The following is a 19478-nucleotide window of genomic DNA, read 5'->3' on the forward strand; positions in this document are numbered from 1 at the left end:
AGACAGTCGTCATATAGCTGGAATAAAATAGCGTTAAACAACAACCGACCAACCAACCAACCAACCCAACTGGTATGCCAGTGGCCACGTTACTGTTTGATTTTTGGAGTCCTGATGCATTGACGAATTTTGAGAGCTGTTTTTTATACCCATATGCTTCCTGTGGTCATACGACCCGTGAAGATTCCGGGGTAGAATAGGTCTTCAGGAACCCATGCTTGCCGTAAAAGGTGACTATGCTTGTCGTAAAAGGCGACTAACGGGATCGGGTGGTCAGGCTCGCTGACTTGGTTGATGCATGTCATCGATCCCAATTGCGTGGATCGATGCTCATGATATTAATATCTGGATTGTCGGGTCCAGACTCGATTATTTACAGACCGCCGTCATATAGCTGGAATATTGCTGAGTGCGGCGTTAAACAACAAACCAACCAACCAACCTGTGGTCATACTGCACGTGTATTTCCAATTTTACACGGATTTCAGGGAGCTGAATCAAAATGTTCACTTGCACCCGCGTCTACTGCATTTCTTTGGTTTCAAATGATTTGGAAACTATATTAAATGTTCTAATCAAAATTCCAATCATTTTTGTTTCTGGTAGAGTTTAGAGGTAGAAATCTGAATGGATTGACCTTTTTTCGGCTTGTGTGATAAGACGTGGCAGTAGTTGCAGTAGTCGTGGCAGAAGTTGCTGTAGTTGCATCACTCGTAGCAGTGCCAGTTTTTTTAGTATACGTAGTGGTCGCAGTAATTGCAGTAGTCGTGGCAGTAGTTGCATCATTCGTATTCGTAACAGTAGTTGCACTCCACTCGTAGTGGTAGCAGTAGTCATGGCAGGAGTTTCAGCAATCATAGTGATAGCAGTAGTTGCTGCTCTCGTAGTAGTGGTAGTGGTAGTCGTGGCAGTAGTTGCAGTAGTGGTAATCTTGGCAGTAGTTGCAGCAATCGTAATGGTGGCAGTAGTCGTGGCAGCAGTTGCAGTAGTTGTAGTCGTGACAGCAGTTGCAGTAGTTGTAGTCGTGACAGCAGTTGCAGTAGTTGTAGTCGTGGCAGCAGTTGCAGTAGTTGTAGTCGTGACAGCAGTTGCAGTAGTTGTAGTCGTGACAGCAGTTGCAGTAGTTGTAGTCGTGACAGCAGTTGCAGTAGTTGTAGTCGTGGCAGCAGTTGCAGTAGTTGTAGTCGTGGCAGTAGTTGCAGCAATGGTAATAGGGGCAGTAGTCGTGACAGCAGTTGCAGTAGTGGTAGTCGTGGCAGTAGTTGCCACACTCGTAGTCGTGGGCAGATGAGAAGCCATGCGCTGGTTCAGAAGGTGTATGGGGGATGCGTTCTCATCACAACCCTCCAATAAGAGAAAAAGGCTGGGTCCGCGCTTGGAGGCCAAACTCAACCACAGTGCAACAATCAGTGCTGGCCATATCAACAATCTTGATGTGCATGGCGGGGGAGTGTTATCGGTGCGAGGAGCTTGTAACTTCCTGTGCATGATCTAATCATGTGAGCTTGTGCACGTTTTTTTTACAGCAAGTTGGGTCTAACGCCGCTTTGAGAAATATTTTACTTACGTCACGGCATGTCAGCTTAACGTAAGAATAAAAGCTGAAAGTGAATCAGGTCGTAGATGTTTACCACTTTGGTGACACCCACGAACACGGGGTGTGATGCTGACCATTAAATATAGTCTGGAATAGGAAACCCACGACAAGCGGATCCTGGTAAATGGGGGGCGTGGCTCTGTTCAGCAAATACGACGCCTTTGAGATTGTAAGGCAAACGAGGCCCCGCGAGCCCAATCAATGCTGTTAGTGGTTTTCACGTGCTAATTTCGCTCGCCAAAGAGCCTGACGATATGGTAGGTGAGATGGGGTTTAACGTCGCGTCCAAGATTACATTTACATAGCATTGCGCATGCACGTGTGTGTGTGGCTGTTGTACTAGTCCGGACTAGTATAGTGCTTGCCCACTGAGATACCATGCCCCTGTTTAACATGAATACCCATCAGGCACACTATACCTACTCCGAGCCGATCAGTCCATGTTTTAGCCCCTTACTGCCGAGCGCCAGGCTGGGCAACAACAAGTATCAGCTTTAACTTTTTTGGTATGACGCGGCCGGGGATCGAACCCCGGACCTTCCACTCTCCGGGCGGACGCTCTACCACTAGACAACGGAGACAGTTGGACATCCAGGTGTGTTTGTGAAGATACATCAACCGGGATATTATTATATGTTTGACAAATTGCATTCATATACTTTGATGTATTAATGATCTATTTCAATGCCATATCTAATTCTCGTCGCGATGTGGCTGGAACAATGGTAATGAGTATTTTCGGAATAACAATTATGTATTGTATAATACATGCCTATTAAAAGCTTTTGTAAAATACCCTTCCATATTCATACAAGTTTGTAAAAGTAATTGTGGTAGTACTCGTAGTAGTGGTAGTTGTATTAGCAGGTAGCAGTAGTAGTTTGTTTGTTGTTTAACGACTCACTCAGCAATATTCCAGCTGTATGAAGGCGGTCTGTAAAATATCGGGTATGGACCAGACATCATGAGCATTGTTCTACGCAACTGGGTAGTAGTAGTCGTAGTAGTAGTAGTAGTAGTAGTAGTAGTAGTAGTAGTAGGTAATATCAGCAGTATTATAGTAGTATGGACATCTGGCTGTATTGTTGAAAATAGTCCGTTTGAAAATTAATTAAGAGTTAAATGAAATATGTAACACTTTATGTCAACTCCTAAAATTCCATGTTCATTTTACCAAGAAATATATACAATTCTATATACTTTTCTTATATTTACATACCAGAAAATCTCATAAAATTATCATCATATCAAAAGGAAAATAAAATTCATTTTCATCCCAAAAATGCTATTATCATGATGTCAAATCACTGGATTGTCTTGTCCAGACGCGATTATATACAGACCGCCGTCATGTAGCTGGAATATTGCTGAGTGCGGCGTTAAACAACAAATAAACAAACAAAAATGCTATTGCGTTTCTTTTGTTCGTCAGTATAGTTTAACCTATCAATTTATTGTATTTTCTTATCGGCAATCATCAACAAATAGCAAATTATATGCCTCAAGGACAACAAACGATATAATTAGCAATAAAACAGCAAATATGTCGCTAATTAATCAATCGATTTATTATTTGAGCCAATAAACGTACATTATACACAGTCGAATAATTTCGCAAATTTTAACGGCAGGCGTTTAAATGAGCAAGTAGGAACTTAAAACGACCAATCACAGATCTCATTCTCAGCTGATGATTCTGAATAAGCACAGGTGTAATTAACGGACAGGTGTAATTAACACCCTCGGGTACTGCTCGTGCCACGTGCACCACGCGCCAACTATCTCACATCAGATGACCTCACAAGCGCGTGGCCGGCACGAGCGAGACGCAACGAAGGCTTTCAAATCTCGACCTGCGAGGCTAGTCTTAGTGTAGTGTCTATATTGTGCATAACTTGAACTGCATACTCGGATAAGCGACGATTTAAAATCCACTCTGTCTATTATAAGAGATCAATAAGCCCGGCACGTGAGCTCAACACCTCGCGCGGGATGAAAGTCAAGGATTGGTTGAACTGTACTATGCCATGTTTTGATTGGTTGAGACGCAGAGTCTATCTGTCAATCACACCAATCAGGCCTTGGCTTACAATGGCTGCGAGGAAGAAAGGATGAAAACACTGGCCTCTTTACACCGACTTTTGATCGCAACGTCCGCGGTTTGAGAATAGACCCTAAGGTGAAAACATATTTTTGTATCTCTTCATATACACCCACTGTAATTAAAGCGACAAGTACGTAAAGTTATAACTTGAAGAACTGGAGCAGGAAATAGTGCACAGTGGTGAATATACAGGGGAAATATGGCTGATATCGCATCGCGGAGGAATATGTATTTGCAAGTGATGAGGCCAGCTCAACAAAGAGCACTCGTAGTAGAATGACAGTGTGTATGTTTTAAGGTGATATTGTATATTCGCAAAATTGTGTTGAAGATTTTTGGAAAGTACCAGTAACTTGGGAGAAGCTTCGTCAAGGCTGCAGCATGCAGACGCCGGGCAATATGGCAAACCAGGGAAGCCCGTGGGACCAAGGCAATAGAAGGTAAGCCAGCGGCGTGCTTTTGGGTCGCCATTTTGTCTAACTCCTTGCCTATTGTATATAAGAATTCTTCAAAATCTGCAAAATTAATTTCTGAAATCGTGACAGTGCGACTGGATATTGACCATCATAAATGTGTCTCGTGGCATGGATGTCAAGTTTAACCTGTTGTTATGCTACTGCTAGAATATCAGTGTCCGATCGCTCTATAATCTTTTCCACTGTTTCACTCAAAGTTGATTTGGTCCAATGACTGCATCCTCCAAGTCTTGTACCTCTCCGAAATCTGTTATTCCACATCTTGTATTGTCCAACTGTTGCTGCACGAGGGCTTCCCGCGATGCCTCCTGAGATTTCACGAGAACAGAACACCTGGCACCGCATCTGATCTTCAGCTGTGCGATATGAATATTTAATCCCCAGATGCTAGAAAATCTATGACAAGGCTGCTATTGTTGTATGTTCATGTGTAATCTCGCGTGCCTCGATATGTAATGGTACTGTGTGAGTTAATCTCGGTTATTGGCCTTTAATACTTGATATTCAACACACACGTTTGTATATCAGGATACGTAAATAAACAACTGTCATTGGTCGTGTTGAATATTCAATCCAGTGTTATCACAACTACAAATTGTGAAATGCACAGAACAAGTGTGATATGCGATGTATCCTCTGGGTAGTCAGATAGCACCAGTTTTATTGGTGTCATCAATACAACCTTTGATTAAGACTATCCTCAGAGCCATTCTACCTAGGTAGGTGTTAAGTAAATAAACAAACGCTCTTAGTCCACACAAAGATATTTCAACCACAAGGGGAAAACCCAGCTCTACATACATATACATAGGCCAGCACTTCTTTCATTATGAAAGGAATTTATTTTGAATTTTGAAATCAATATGAAACATGTAATTTAATGTTAATCTGTTTAATATATTGTATAAAGACATGTTTCTAAGATCACATATTCTGTCGGTCTTGGGTTCTTGGTTGTATAACATCGGAGTAATAAGCCTGATAGTGTTAGTAGTTCCTCCATTGGCATGATTAAGGCTATCAATCAGAGAAGTTGGTTTTAGTATTTTATTTGTGGTTTAACACCTTCAAAACCCATGAAATTGTTGTGGTTCCAAATAATTTTCAGTTATGATATGAGACATCAGAATTCTATGTGTGTTCCCACTGTTCCCCCGCCGGGATATTATTGGAATATCGCTAAAGGTGGCGTAAAACCATACTCACTCATGGTATATCACATCCATGGACAGTTAATATGGAGCGATGCATTGACCCATGTTTAAAAACAATAATATATAAACAAACCAAATCAATGTTTTTTTTAATTTTGTGGATAAAAAAGTATTAGTTTGTTTAGTGTGCCCCAAAGATTAATATACAAACAATGTCCTGTTCATTTATGCCATCCAGCTGAAAAATAGTATCGGATAAAAATGGTGATGTGAGGATTTGTGAGGTAATGGTAAACAGCACTTTTTTGTACTGTAACTAAATGTCTTTTGTTTGATTGCCACAGGCCGATATGATGCCTCGTATTTCGGTTAATAGATTTTTTTGTGTTGAACTTTCTTTTTACACAATTCTGATATAGATCTTATATGACATATAACAAAGTGAAAACTTCTAAAACGATTACTGAACATTCATTGGTTGTTTTCCTCGTATTTCAAATTTCTTTTAAATGTGGACAAATGTTTCAAAATCCAGGGGTACAAGAAAGTCATTAAGCACGTGACATCAGTTTTTATGAAAAAGTTCACTGAAAAAGAAGAAATGTTAACAGCCCCAGATTTCAGAATATTGAAATGTCACTCATCTAAAAGTGTTGAAATTAATGTTGATGTGGGACTATGATTGGCAGATGTGTGCATTCTGCAGAAAGCTGTATTTTTGGTCTTTTAAAAAAATCTGATATTTAAACAATTAGCCTTTGTGTTATGAAACTTAAAATTGAGATAAATCCCTAGGCTAGTCTATCATACAGACCCTGAAACAAATATATCCAGTACAGCCCATGCAAGTCTATAATATTTGGCAAGTCTAGATTACTTTAGTATCAGAAAAATGAAGACAATCCTTTCCTTTTTATTATTTGTTATAGCTATAATTGAACAACTGTTATTTCCTGTAAAATATGTTAATTTCAGAGACAAGATGTTAATCTACCCCTAGGCGTGTGTACATAGTTTGTTACTCATGTTAATGGCCCATCTGTTTATTCTTGAATTTCTGAATAAATGTCAATGAATTATGAAACTTTTGTTACCATGGATACACTAATGTAAATACCATGTTACTAGTTGTGTTCAAGAGAATCTTTTTGACATTTTACTTTTGAGACACAAATATGATATCGTGTGTGATCATGTAACAATGATAGCTGATAGGAGCTAGGGACGTTATTAGTCTCGAGGTTTAGTGATCAGGTTTTTAAAAGTCGATTCTTCATATGTTGGATCATGTTAGATGCCAGGGTCTTCATTGTGTCCTATATCATTTGTGCCCAATGTAATGTCATCAGAAAAATGCATGACATCACACAATGCAGTGACATCATCACACAATGCAGTGACATCATCACACAATGCAGTGACATCATCACACAATGCAGTGACATCATCACATTATGTAGGCTAGTTGAGGAAGGACAGTGGGGTAGCCTAGTGGTTAAAGCATTGACTTGCCATGCCAAGGGTCCATGTTTGATTCCCACATGAGTACAATGTGTCAAGTGCAGTTCTTGTGTCTCTAGCTGTGATGAGCTGGCTGGGATAGGGAGGCATTAAACCTCACTCACCCTACTTTGGCCAGAAAGGTATTATCTTTCTGCTCTTCAGGTTTGGCCTACAGTGACTAAATGTTCGGTTCAGCGATATGTTTGACCTGCAGTGGACAAGCCCCAAAGGCGTTATAACCTGCACAGACGAGAGCCTTGTGACAATGATTGTAGATATTCTTAACCCCATCTCACTCACTAAACATGGTATATACCAGAGGGTTGTATGTGTACGTAATCATCAGGGTAAAACCTGTGTGTACTCACCAGAAGGTTGTATGTGTACGTATTCACCAGGGTAAAACCTGTGTGTACTCACCAGAGGCCTGTATGTGTACGTATTCACCAGGGTAAAACTGGGGCAATCGGGTAGCCTAGTGGTTAAAGCGTTCGCTGATCACGCCGAAAACCAGGGTTCAATTCCTGTCATGGGTACAATGTGTGAAGCCCATTTCTGGTGTCCCCTGCCATGATATTGCTGGAATATTGCTTAAACAGCGTAAAACCATACTCACTCACAAGGGTAAAACCTGTGTGTACTCACCAGAAGGTTGTAAAACCTGTGTGTACTCGCCAGAGGGTTGTATGAGTACATATTCACCAGGGTAAAATGATTTTTTTTACCGTTCCATAAATGTTACCTGAATGATACTGTTTTTATTTTACCTCACAATCAGTTGTGTTGCAAATACAGCGATAGAAACTAAATGTTTATTCAACTAGTCCTAATAATGATAACATATAGCAAAACCCTTTAAAAGGCACATTTCTACTTGTCCTTATGATACGTTAATTCTTGGACAGTTTGGCAAGCACTCTAGGACTGGTGCTATTTTCTAACGCTGAAATACAAGGTGTGCTAAAAGTTTTGAATGTAGTGATCTAGCAAGTCGGAAAACTGTCAATAAGTGACTCATGTCCAATCTTGTATCGTGATGTTAAATGACGCCAAGTGCACGTACTATTTGTCAGCATTTGAAAAACTGTGAAGACAAGAAGTCTACCATCTTGATTCTGTTGTGTCGAAACAATGGAGTTGGTGTTTTGTTCGGTGGATCCCTGGAAAGAATATCTTTGGTAAGGGAGGACAGTGAAATATTTTTAGTTTTTATTATTTCGTTTGGGTCAGGATGAACATTATGAAAAACATGTTGGAGGTCAGGCCTCCAGATGATTCTTTAAGTCATTGAGTATTCCCCAGCATATTTTCATTCATGTTGGATTTTTTATCATTGTCTTGGGGTTTTCAATACATTTTAACTCCTTTGAATCTAGTCTTTGGGTATTTTAAATCTAGTTGGTAAACATTTTTGAAATAATCCTGGTTGAAATGCTGTTTCAGGTAACTTCTAATTCTGTCGTTTGTTGCCCTAATGTTGCTTGAGCTTACCACTGTGATACATGTCTTAGTTGCAGCGAGCGAGATGCATCGCTTGCATGCATTATTCACTTTTATGAGCAGGACCGCCTCCGTGGTCTAGTGGTAGAGCGTCCGACGGAGAGCGGAAGGTCCGGGGTTCGATCCCCGACCACGTCATACCAAAAGACGTTAAAATATGGTACTTGTTGTTACCCTGTCTGGCGCTCGGCATTAAGGGGCTAAAACAAGGACTGGTCAGCTCGGAGTCAGTATACTGTGTCTGAGTGGGCTATTCATGTTAAACTGTGGCATGGTATCTCAGTGAGCTAGCACTATAAATCGGCATCAGTCCGGACTAGTACAAGCAGCCACACAAACACACACACGTACATGCAGTCGCTATATAAGTGCAATAATCTTGGACACGACGTTAAACACCATTTCACCACCACCTCATCACTTTCATGAGCCTTATTCACTTCTATAGAGTTTATGAAAAGGTGATGCCTGCATTCGATCAGTGAACATCAATGTGGGAAAATATTCAGGTGTGCAAGTTGAAAAGCCCAAGTTTGGCGAAATCCTGCAGAGTTGTTCTACGATTGGCTTTTTGAAATTTTCATGCATATTATTACATAAGAAACACAAATTAAGTGGGCTTTCTGATGTATGTTGTGAATTATATGCAGATACGTGGCTTATATAGAGCTCTGAGGGTTGGTAAGTCCTGCTGAGTAGCAGGTGTATTCAATGTTAATACTTGTTTGTTGTCTAATGACACACTCAGCAATTTCCCAGCTTTATCACAGTGGCCTGTTAATACTAAAAAACCGTCTTGACAAACCAGTGGTTGATATCATGAGCATTGGTTCACGCTGCCAGGGTTGATGGCACACATGTGGCCCTGTTGTCTAAAGGAGTTGTACTTTGCTGTGCAGAATTTGATACACTGATATACCGTTTACGCCTTTACGGAACAGTCTTTGATTTGAAGTTGATTACAAAGGAATGTGACAAGCATGCCTGACAATCTGAATTTGTTGACAAGATACTATTGCCAAACTGTTAAGAAATATGTATAATTTTAATTATTTCGCAAGAAATTTATTTAACAAACCAAATAAAGGCCACGGTTAAATACTGTTATATTATATATATATATATATATATATTTGGTTTAACATGGTTAATGATATTAAACAGAAAAATGAAAGTTTCAGGTGTTTTCAATTCCTTTATGTAAGAAATATATAATTTGTTTAAAGAAAAAATAATTACCACTATATTGAGAAAACTGTATACAATGTATGTATGTTGTTGAACATTGTTGATGTTTGTATGATCAATGTTATAAGAACTGCAACATTAACAGTAAGAATGTAACCAAGAAAGTGCAGCATGGTTGCAAAATTCAACAATGTAAGACCATCCTGATATTTCATGGGGACTGAAAGTTTATTCGTTTATATTTTAGGAATCAAGTTACCATGGCAATCATTTAGACCAGGAAAGGTTAAAATAACAATGTTTGTCATTGAGGTCATGTAGAACTTAACTGTACAAAAAACATCAGGGATCATGATTATGTTTTGGGATGTTTTTTTTTGCTGTGTTTTCATAAAAACACCCCAAAATATTCATGATCCATAAAAAGCGTTTGTTTGGTTTATGCAGTTATGTGGGTGTTTTGTTAATTCTTGGTAATCAATTATTTGTTTTGGTAAACAATCTGCTTTTAATATTAGTTCTAGGAGTTCTCTTCCCTTGTCTAAATCGTCACGATATGGCTGAAATATTGCCGATGTGACGTAAAGCTTTAACTCACTCACTCACTACCTTGTCTAAAGGCTGCCATTGTTGCTAATGCAAACGGTGTCTCTGCCAACCTTTTCCATGACTTAACCCCTGTGGGGTTCTGGATTCCCAGATCAGACTAGGTGCAACATGCTCCCTACAAGATCAGGAGGCCTATGAAGGTCCGTGGAGTGGCCTAGTGGTTAAAGTGTTGGCTCGTCACGTTGAAGACCTAGGTTTGATTGCCCGACATGGTACAATATGTGAAGTCCATTTCTGGTGCCCTCGGCATGGTAATGCTGAAATGTTGCAAAATGCGGCATAAAACCAAGTTACTTTCTCACTGTGGATGTTCATCAGGTGGTTTATGGTTGTGGGTTTGAATCCTGGTTTGTGATCCTGGTGCTGGTAGAGCCTCCGCCAGGAGAGCGGAAGGTCGGGTGTTCATTCCCCAGGCGTGTCATATCAAAAGACTTTTCCCCATGCCTGGCGCTCCACATGCCTGGTAACCCTCCAGTACCTCACTCACTCACTCACTCACTCACTCACTCACTCACTCACTCACTCACTCACTCACTCACCCTCACTCACCCTCACTCACTCACCCTCACTCAAACTCACTCAAACTCACTCAAACTCACTCACTCACTCACTCACTCACTCACTCACTCACTCACTCACCCTCTCACTCACTCACCCTCTCACTCACTCACCCTCTCACTCACTCACCCTCTCACTCACTCACTCTCACCCTCATTCACTCACTCACTCTCACCCTCATTCACTCACTCACTCACTCAGGTCCTGATTGTGTTTTCATAGTGTACCCTCATGGTTTGCCAAGTTCAGCGTAATAGACGACTCACGAGATCGGCTCGCTGACTTGGTTGAAGCATGTCATCGATCCCAATTGCGTGGATCGATGCTTATGATATTAATCACTGGATTGTCTGGTCCAGACTCGATCATTTACAGACCGCCGTCATATAGCTGGAATATTGCTGAGTGCGGCGTTAAACAACAAACCAACCATCCAAGTCCGGACTTGGTTATTTACAGGTAGACGTCATGTTGCTGATATTACTCATAAGCTCATATCATTGAACCATCAAGGATCTTTAACGCATCCACAGGATATAAAGCTGTCCGCAGTGGCTCTGTTAGCAATTATATGATCCATTATTAATCCCTCACACAACATTTGTGTCTTAGATGTCACTGTTCATACACTGTTGATAGTAACATATCATGCCAATCTGGAATATATTTCTCCTTGTGAGTGAGTGAGTGAGTATTGGTTTACGCCTCTTTTAGCAATATTCCAGCAATATCACGGCAGGGGACACCAGAAATGGGCTTCACACATTGTACCCATGTCGGGAATCGAACCCAGGTCTTCAGCGTGACGAGCGAACGCTTCAACCACTAGGCTACCCGACCGCCCCATTTCTCCTTGTGAAGATCGGGGTTAGAATTGGTCTGCAGCAACCATGCTTGTCCTAAGAGGCGACTAACAGTATGGGGTGGTCACACTTGTTAATTTGTTTATTGTTTGCGGCGTATAAATGACTTGGATGTCATTAGCTGGGTATATGGATGCATGTGAAAACATTATAATTACATGTTCACAAGTTGCAAGACCCGTAAAGATCTGGTTCAGAATTAGTCTTCAGGAGCCCATACTCTTGATAAGAGGCGACCAACAGGGTCGGGTGGTCAGGCTCGCTGTCTTGGTTGATGCATGTTATCGTATCCCAATTGCATGTATCGATGCTCGTGATATCAATCTCTGAATTGTCTGGTTAACACTTGATTATTTACAGACCGCCGTCATATAGTTGGAATAATGCTAAGTAAGCAACAAACAACAAACAACTAGAATAGTGCTGTGTAGTGTTTAAAAAAGTATCGTGCCAATCTCTTGTGACAGCATGTTCCCTTTTTACTGTAACAGTGATAATTCTCTTTGTATTGTTATGGTTTACTGCTCTGGCTGTGGATAACCTGTCAGCATGTGTTTACACATAGCAGGTGATACGATGTGAGCAGGTGGGAGATACGAACAGTAGCACATGTGCTGGATATGAATATTAACACACATGGAGGTACTTCAAGGGAGATAAGTATGTCAAGCACTGCATGTTGATACAGTCTCAGTGTATCACTTCAGAAGGATATGGTGCTATTTGAGACGTCTTTGGATGCAATATACACCTGCAGGGTTACGAAAGCTGGGCAGATCTATGACTGGTTAAAATATCAAATGGTGAGAAATATACTGTCGTGGAATTTGAGCAGGTTCAGTTCCTTCTTTTGGTAGTAAAACAAATGTTTTTAGTTGGGGATGTTTTTTTTTGTGAAAGGAAAAAACTTACTTGTAGTAAGGAGCTTCCTTATAATGAGGCGTGTGTTACTTGATACAGGTATGAAACATGCCTTATAATGAGGACTTGATACAGGTAAAACGAATGCTTCATTGGGAGAAGTGCCTTTACTGATACTGGTACAACAAATGCCTTATAATGAGGAATGTCTTGCTAATATATAGCAGATCTGTTCTGGAATTTTTTAGCTGTATCAATGATCAATAAGAGAATTCCTAACAGGTTAATTGTGTATGACAGATATATTCCATTGAATATCTGATGCAGTTGAACATGCAGCATGCAGCTTGAGTTATCCATGGCTAATCTGAGCAGTACCGACAGCCATATATCCTGTGGATGCGTAATAGATCCTTGATGGTCCAATGATAAGACAAAATGACTAATATTGTAATTCGGTTGCGGATATGACAGGACTTTCATCTTGGAAAGTTGCATTCATTGTAATTGGTGTTTTGGAGTGAGTGAGTGAGTATAATTTTGCACAGCTTTTACCAATATTCCAGCAATATCACTGCAGAGGACACCAGAAATGGGCATCACACATTGTACCCATGTGGAGAATTGGCAACCCCATTGATGTTTTTTTATACTTAGCTTGTTCTGCTCCTATGACCAAAGAGGTCATTCCAGCCATCATAGTCCCCTCGTCCTTATCAGTAGATTCCAAATCTCATGTCCGCCTGTCACTGACATTTTGATAAACTATTAGCAACAACTTGAAGCAAATTCCACCGTTCTCTGTCTTTAACGTTCTCTGTCTTTAACATCGGCTGAAGATCTGTTTGTGGAACAGGTTTTTTGGAATGGAATACATCATCAGTTTGATCCTTGGACAGTGAAACCCATGGGGCCCCGGGGTGGAAATGTAGGTCCCTAACAACCTATGCTTGCTGTAAGAGGCAACTAAATGTATCAGGGGTCAGTCTTCTTGAATATATTTACTCCCCGTGAAGATCTGTGTTAAAATCGGTTCCCAGCAACCATGCTCGACCTAAGAGGTGACTAACGGGATTGGGTGGTCAGACTATCTGATTTAGTTGATGCATGTCATTGTATACCATTTGTGTGGACTGATACTTGTGATATCAGCCACTGGATTGTCTTGTCCAGACTTGATTATTTCCAGACTGGAGTATACAGCTGGACTAATGTAGGGTTAAACAACCAACTTTAGGCGGCAGGGTAGCCCAGTGGTTAACGTGTTTGCTCGGCAGGCTGAATTTGGTCCTGTTTCCAACATAAGTACAATGTGTGAAGCGGGTTCTTGATTTCTAGGCGACTATGCTTGTTGTAAGAGGCGGCTAAAGGGATCAGGTGGTCAGGCTCACAGACTTGGTTGATGCATGGCATGATCCCAATTGCGTGGATCGATGGTCATGATGTCAATCACTGGATAGTATGGTCCATTCTCGATTATTTACTGACCACAGTCATATAGCTGGAATATTGCTGAGGGTGGCGTTAAACAATAAAGTGAACAAACAAACAAAACCCTCCCTAACTCCCCAGAATTCAGTCTACAATTCAAGCTGCAGCAAATGTCAATCACTCCTTCATTAGGAGCGGTCAGGTAGCCTAGTGGTTAAAGTGTTCGCTCGTCACGCCGAAGACCTGGGTTCGATTCCCGACATGGGTACAATGTGTGAGGCCCATTTCTGGTGTCCCCTGCCGTGATATTGCTGGAATATTGCTTAAAGTAGCGTAAAACCTCACTCACTCACTCACTCACTCACTCACTCACTCACTCACTCACTCATTACACTAATCAGTCCACTGAGAGTTGTTGAAGATGTTCAAAAGACTCTCAAACAATAGCAGTTTTCTGATATAGATGTCACTATTGGCTGAAGAATATGTATTGTGACATTGAGTCTTCTTCCAAGTAATCAAATCCATTAAATTGTCACTTAATGATATCAAATGCGTAAATATTAATTAGCTGGTTGTCAGGTCGTTATCATAAAAGCAAGTGTCCATGTCACATGAAATGTCATGGTGAGTGTGCTCGGGTGAGCATCAATGCAAGTTGCCACGTAGGTCTCTGCATCACTTGAGAAGATGTATAGAGACACATTAATAATGCGTGTGAGAGATGAAATGAGAAAACACAATTTATCACTGATTAACCAAAGTCTGGTTCGTCCGAATGTGCGGGCCCACCTGTTTACTCTTGGGACAAGAAAACTTTCAAGGTGTCTTTGAGAATTTGCTATAATTATTTAATGATGAGTAATGGGTTGATAATAGTAATTGTAGTAATTAGGAAATTAACTTTTTTTTTCTGTAAGAGAATTTTTCAGAAGTTGACAGCTCAAATCAACTTATTCTGTGATCTGAATTAGATTGTTTCAGTCTTCATTGCTTTGTATATGTGGTATCCCGTGGTGATTCCAGCTCAGAATAGGTCCCCAGCAACCACTTCCGGGGTAGAATAGGTCCCCAGCAACCCATGTTGGGCGTAAGAGGTGGCTAATTGGATCGGGTGGTCAGGATCTGAGACACTGGTTGATTGCTAACAATATCAGTCACTGGATTGTCTGGTCCAGACTCAAGTATTTACAGGCTACTATCATATAGCTGGAATATTGCAGTGCAGCTTTAAAAAATAAAAAAAAGATCTAATATTTTAAAGTGTTTTTAATTCACTAATTGTCATTAGTCAGTGTCTGGTGAACCTCAGCTTCTTTCCAACATTGCTGTTACATCAGAATATAACAAAACCCTGTAACCCATCCATCATTTCAACTGAGACCCTACAATTATTAAGAGATCAGTAGCTAGTTGTCAGGATAGTTATCATAAGGGTCATGTGAAAACTGAAAATAAACCATACTCTCAAAAGAAATTTAAGAACGCCCAATTCTTTCATATTATGGAAGAATTGGGTGTTCCTTACCTTTTTTGGAGTGGTATATTATAACTATATATCTTATTCAATGTTTCACCAATGAACGTTAAACCATGTTCTTGAATACCCGAATATGTTTGTGTTTATAGGGAAATATTAGATACCTGAAAACAATATGTACCTTCTTATTGCTTAAAAGGACATTAAACCCTACAAGACTTTATTTTGATGCAGTGATAAACATGGCCACTAGTCCATTTACCGATGGACCGCCTCCGTGGTCTTGTGGTAGAGCATCTGCCCGGAGAGCGGAAGGTCCGGGGTTCGATCCCCGACCGCGTCATACCAAAAGACGTTAAAAGATGGTACTTGTTGTTACCCTGTCTGGCGCTCGGCATTAAGGGGCTGAAACAAGGACTGGTCGGCTCGGAGTCAGTATACTGAGTCTGAGTGGGGTATTCATGTTAAATTGTGGCGTGGTATCTCAGTGAGCTAGCACTATAAATCGGCATCAGTCCGCACTAGTACAAGCAGCCACACAAACACATACACACATACATGCACGTCGCTATATAAGTGCAATAATCTTGGACGTGACGTTAAACACCATTTCACCTCACCTCACCATTTCCCGATGCTAGTTAAAATTTAGAGGGACTAGTTGTTTTCTCCGAAAATCTTGTTGTTTTACACGAACAACTGGTCAGAAATGATCTGTGGTCTACCTTGCTTTGACCAATGGTGTGAAACCCTAAAAAAGATGTAAAATGCCTTATAATTGTCTTACATGACATTGCCATCAAAGATCATTCCAGTCGCATGTCCTCCCTCTTATTGACTACAGGGGGCGGTCGGGTAGCCTACTGGTTAAAGCGTTCGCTCGTCACGCCGAAGACCCGGGTTCGAATCCCGACATGGGTACAATGTGTGAAGCCTATTTCTGGTGTCCCCCGCCGTGATATTGCTGGTATATTGCTTAAAACCATACTCACTCACTCACTCTTATTGACTACAGAATATGAAGCTGTTTTTTTTGCATTTTGTACACAATTGTGGGCATTATATATATTATTCTATGATGTGTTTTTTTCATTTCAGCAAAGCCCAGCTGCGTTTTGGAGATAGAATGGCTGTCCAATCAGACAAGGAACTAAATGACTTGCTTGACTTTAGTGCTGTGAGTATACTTTCATTCTTGTCCTGGGTGCCATTGTATAAAGCGATCTTAGCGCTAAGGTGATCGTAACTCCCATTCCTTAACATAGACTTACGACAGTCGTAGTGCTAAGGTTGTTTTGTACAACGGCACCCTGTGCCAGTAGAATAAATACCGATTAGCTGACTAAACAGAATCTGCTGGACGAGGAATTTTGCTGAAGTACTAGAATATGCTCTTCAGCCATCTGCTGAACTTCCAATCTGTTGGCCATTCTGCTGAAATAACAGATTACACAGGGTGGCCAGTTTGCTGGAGTATCTATTTAACAGTATACGGATGACAAGAGGGGTATTCGCTCGTCATGCTGAAGACCTGGGTTTGATTCCCGACATGGGTACAATGTGTGAAGCCCATTTCTGGTGTCCCCTGCCGTGATATTGCTGGAATATTGCTAAAATTGGCATAAGACCATCCTCACTCACTCACTTTGAACACTTTGTATACAACTCAAAAAGTAAACACAGCACTCAACAAATTCCCAGCATTTGAGGACAGCCTGTAAATAATCGAGTCCAGACCAGACAATCCAGTGATTGACATCATGAGCAAAGAACTAATCAGATGACACAAGATCAACTTAGTCACGGAACTGACCCCAAGATCCATAGTTGCTCGTATGGCCGGCATAGGAAACTAACTATTCTGGCCTCAATTCACCACAGGTTGGTTTGTTGTTTAACGCCGCACTCAGCAATATTCCAGCTATATGACAGTGGTCTGTCCAGACAATCCAGTGATTAATATTACAAGCATTGATCCACACAATTTGGATCGATGACATGCATCAACCAAGTCAGTGTGCATGACCACCCGATCCCGTTAGTCTCCTCTTACAACAAGCATAGTCGCCTTTTACAGCAAGCATGGGTTGCTGAAGACCTATTCTTCACGGGTCCAATTCACCGCAGGAAACAGTGTCACATGGTCCGTCCTCAGTGTCACATGGTCTGTCAAGGCTGCTGGTGATCCAGGCGTTCCGAGGTGTGTTCCACACCTTGTGTACTGTGTACATCACACAGCTGTTTCTCACCACGCTCATCGGGTCGATTTACGGAAGATATCCAGGAAAATCCTGGCCATGCTTGGCTGGTCACACCCTAAAGGTCCGGGATGACTACGAATTGATTATTGATAGAAAACGGATTGTGTATCTTGTCCACGATCTGACTTCAAAACAGGATGCTAAAACAATTTTGTCTGGGTATTTTTAAGAATAAGTAGTTTTGAATTACATTAGACTTTCCTATGTAAGAATTGCCCTTAGTAGTAACACGCTAGCCTGGGGTTTCCAGGTCAGACTAGGTCACCAGAACTCCAGCTTGTCTTTAGATGTGATGGGGCGGTGCGGTAGCCTAGTGATAAGAACATTTGCTCATCACACCGAAGAGCCAGGTTCAATTTCATTGGTACCGTGTGTGAAGCCTATTTGTGGTGTCCCCATGGTACCTGGTATGGTGATCCCTCTTTAGCTTTTGGCGACATATAGCCCATTTTTATATTCGGTTGTTGACCAATTCTTTATTCTTTTAAATGTTCTCAACTAGTTGCAAATCGAATCTGTGATATTCTACTTATTGTACTGTGCATCGATGACAGGTTTTTATTTACTCTAACATGTCGTCACGAAATGGCCGAATCTTGCCGATATGACGTTACATGGTTAAATATAAACTAACTCACTCACTCTGCTACGGCTAAAAGCAGCATAAAACCTGACTCACTCAGTGAATATATGATCAGGTGCTAGCCATGTTTCAGAATGGTGATGGTGTGTCATTGAACGCATGTGGTTTAGCGGAAATGCTAACAGCTATTCGTTGCCTGACCCTTACTGGATAAATTAATTAGTAATTCATTGATATAAATGATAATATCAGAACATATTTTGTTACGGTGATCAAATCAGTCATGTGCCATCATTTTACAGGGAATTATCTGTGTCAACCTGACATGAGTTAGGAACTTTTACTGCCATTTGTCAAAGGCTTCCAGGCATATTCTTCCTTTGATAAATCCCTGCTTAATATTAATATTATACACCATCTGAAAATGTGCAATATTTTGTCATACACAAGTTGTTTACATTTCAATTTTTTGTAAACAATGTTGTGGCCTTCAGAAGTGCAGTCTACTTCAAGCATTTATTTATGTACGAAGGTAGTATCTGAACAAAGGGATCAAGGCAGGTGTTGTCTCTTTACTGTGAGCAACCCATGATCGCAAATCCTGGTTCACAATACCAGGGTACAAAGCTGGGCCATTGTGTCAAAGGGAGGTAACCATGCATGACCTAGGCGGGTATGTTGTGCTTACCTCATGGCCTGAGTAAAGGGTAGGTGGTATGGGTCGTATTCCATAGGAAATGAAGCGAGGGTTCAGATGCTGATATGGCTATGTTATGCAAATTTAGAATAGTAAGGGTTAAGTTTATTGTAGGCTGCCATATTGGGTGTCACGACAAATGTGTAAGGGCCTTTTGAATTTTGTAAACTTTCTAAATTGAGTTTGAAAATGACTGTGATTTTATGTCTTTTCATTTGTCATAGACATTTGAATTTATAGTTCATCATGGGGCACGGGTGGGACAGTCGTCCAAGGTGCTGCCATTCACTGTGCAGGCTTGGATCCCTTGGGCACGTCAGAAACCTTTGATCATGGCATCGTGTTGCTCGGTTTGTCTGCACCATACCTGTGCTCGTGGATGTCATGTCACGTCTAAGACCTGGTTTTCCTCCAACGCTCAACTGACATACCGTGATATAACTGGAATACTGTTCAAAGCTGCGGTAAATCCAACTCGCTCACTTACTAATGATTCATCAGTAAATTTGTACCAATCATTAAACAAATCTGAACTCTTAAAACACATCTTTGATAACTTAGGAAATTTCAGAAATGCTCTGTCATTCGTCTTCGTCACAGATATTTTAGGTGA

At 40.9% G+C, this 19478-nt stretch overlaps 1 protein-coding gene across 9 annotated transcripts in view; it reads left to right on the forward strand.

Moving 5' to 3' along the window:
- Nucleotides 1-3721: 3721 nt before the first annotated feature.
- Nucleotides 3722-19478, forward strand: part of LOC124131248 (transcription factor 12-like) — a 151574-nt gene continuing 135817 nt past the window's right edge. For 2 of the 9 annotated variants that reach the window (XM_046494374.2, XM_046494373.2), the window contains exons 1-2: nt 3722-4141; nt 16423-16501. In XM_046494374.2, the coding sequence (XP_046350330.1) occupies nt 4083-4141; nt 16423-16501 (138 nt within the window). In that variant the 5' untranslated portion in view covers nt 3722-4082. The remainder of the gene's footprint in view (nt 4142-16422; nt 16502-19478) is intronic. The other 7 variants (XM_046494378.2, XM_048395199.1, XM_046494372.2 and 4 more) reach the window with 4 other exon arrangements.

The sequence above is a fragment of the Haliotis rufescens genome, unplaced genomic scaffold (genome assembly GCF_023055435.1).
Source record: "Haliotis rufescens isolate VD_foot unplaced genomic scaffold, xgHalRufe1.0.p SCAF_14, whole genome shotgun sequence".
Taxonomy (NCBI): domain Eukaryota; kingdom Metazoa; phylum Mollusca; class Gastropoda; order Lepetellida; family Haliotidae; genus Haliotis; species Haliotis rufescens.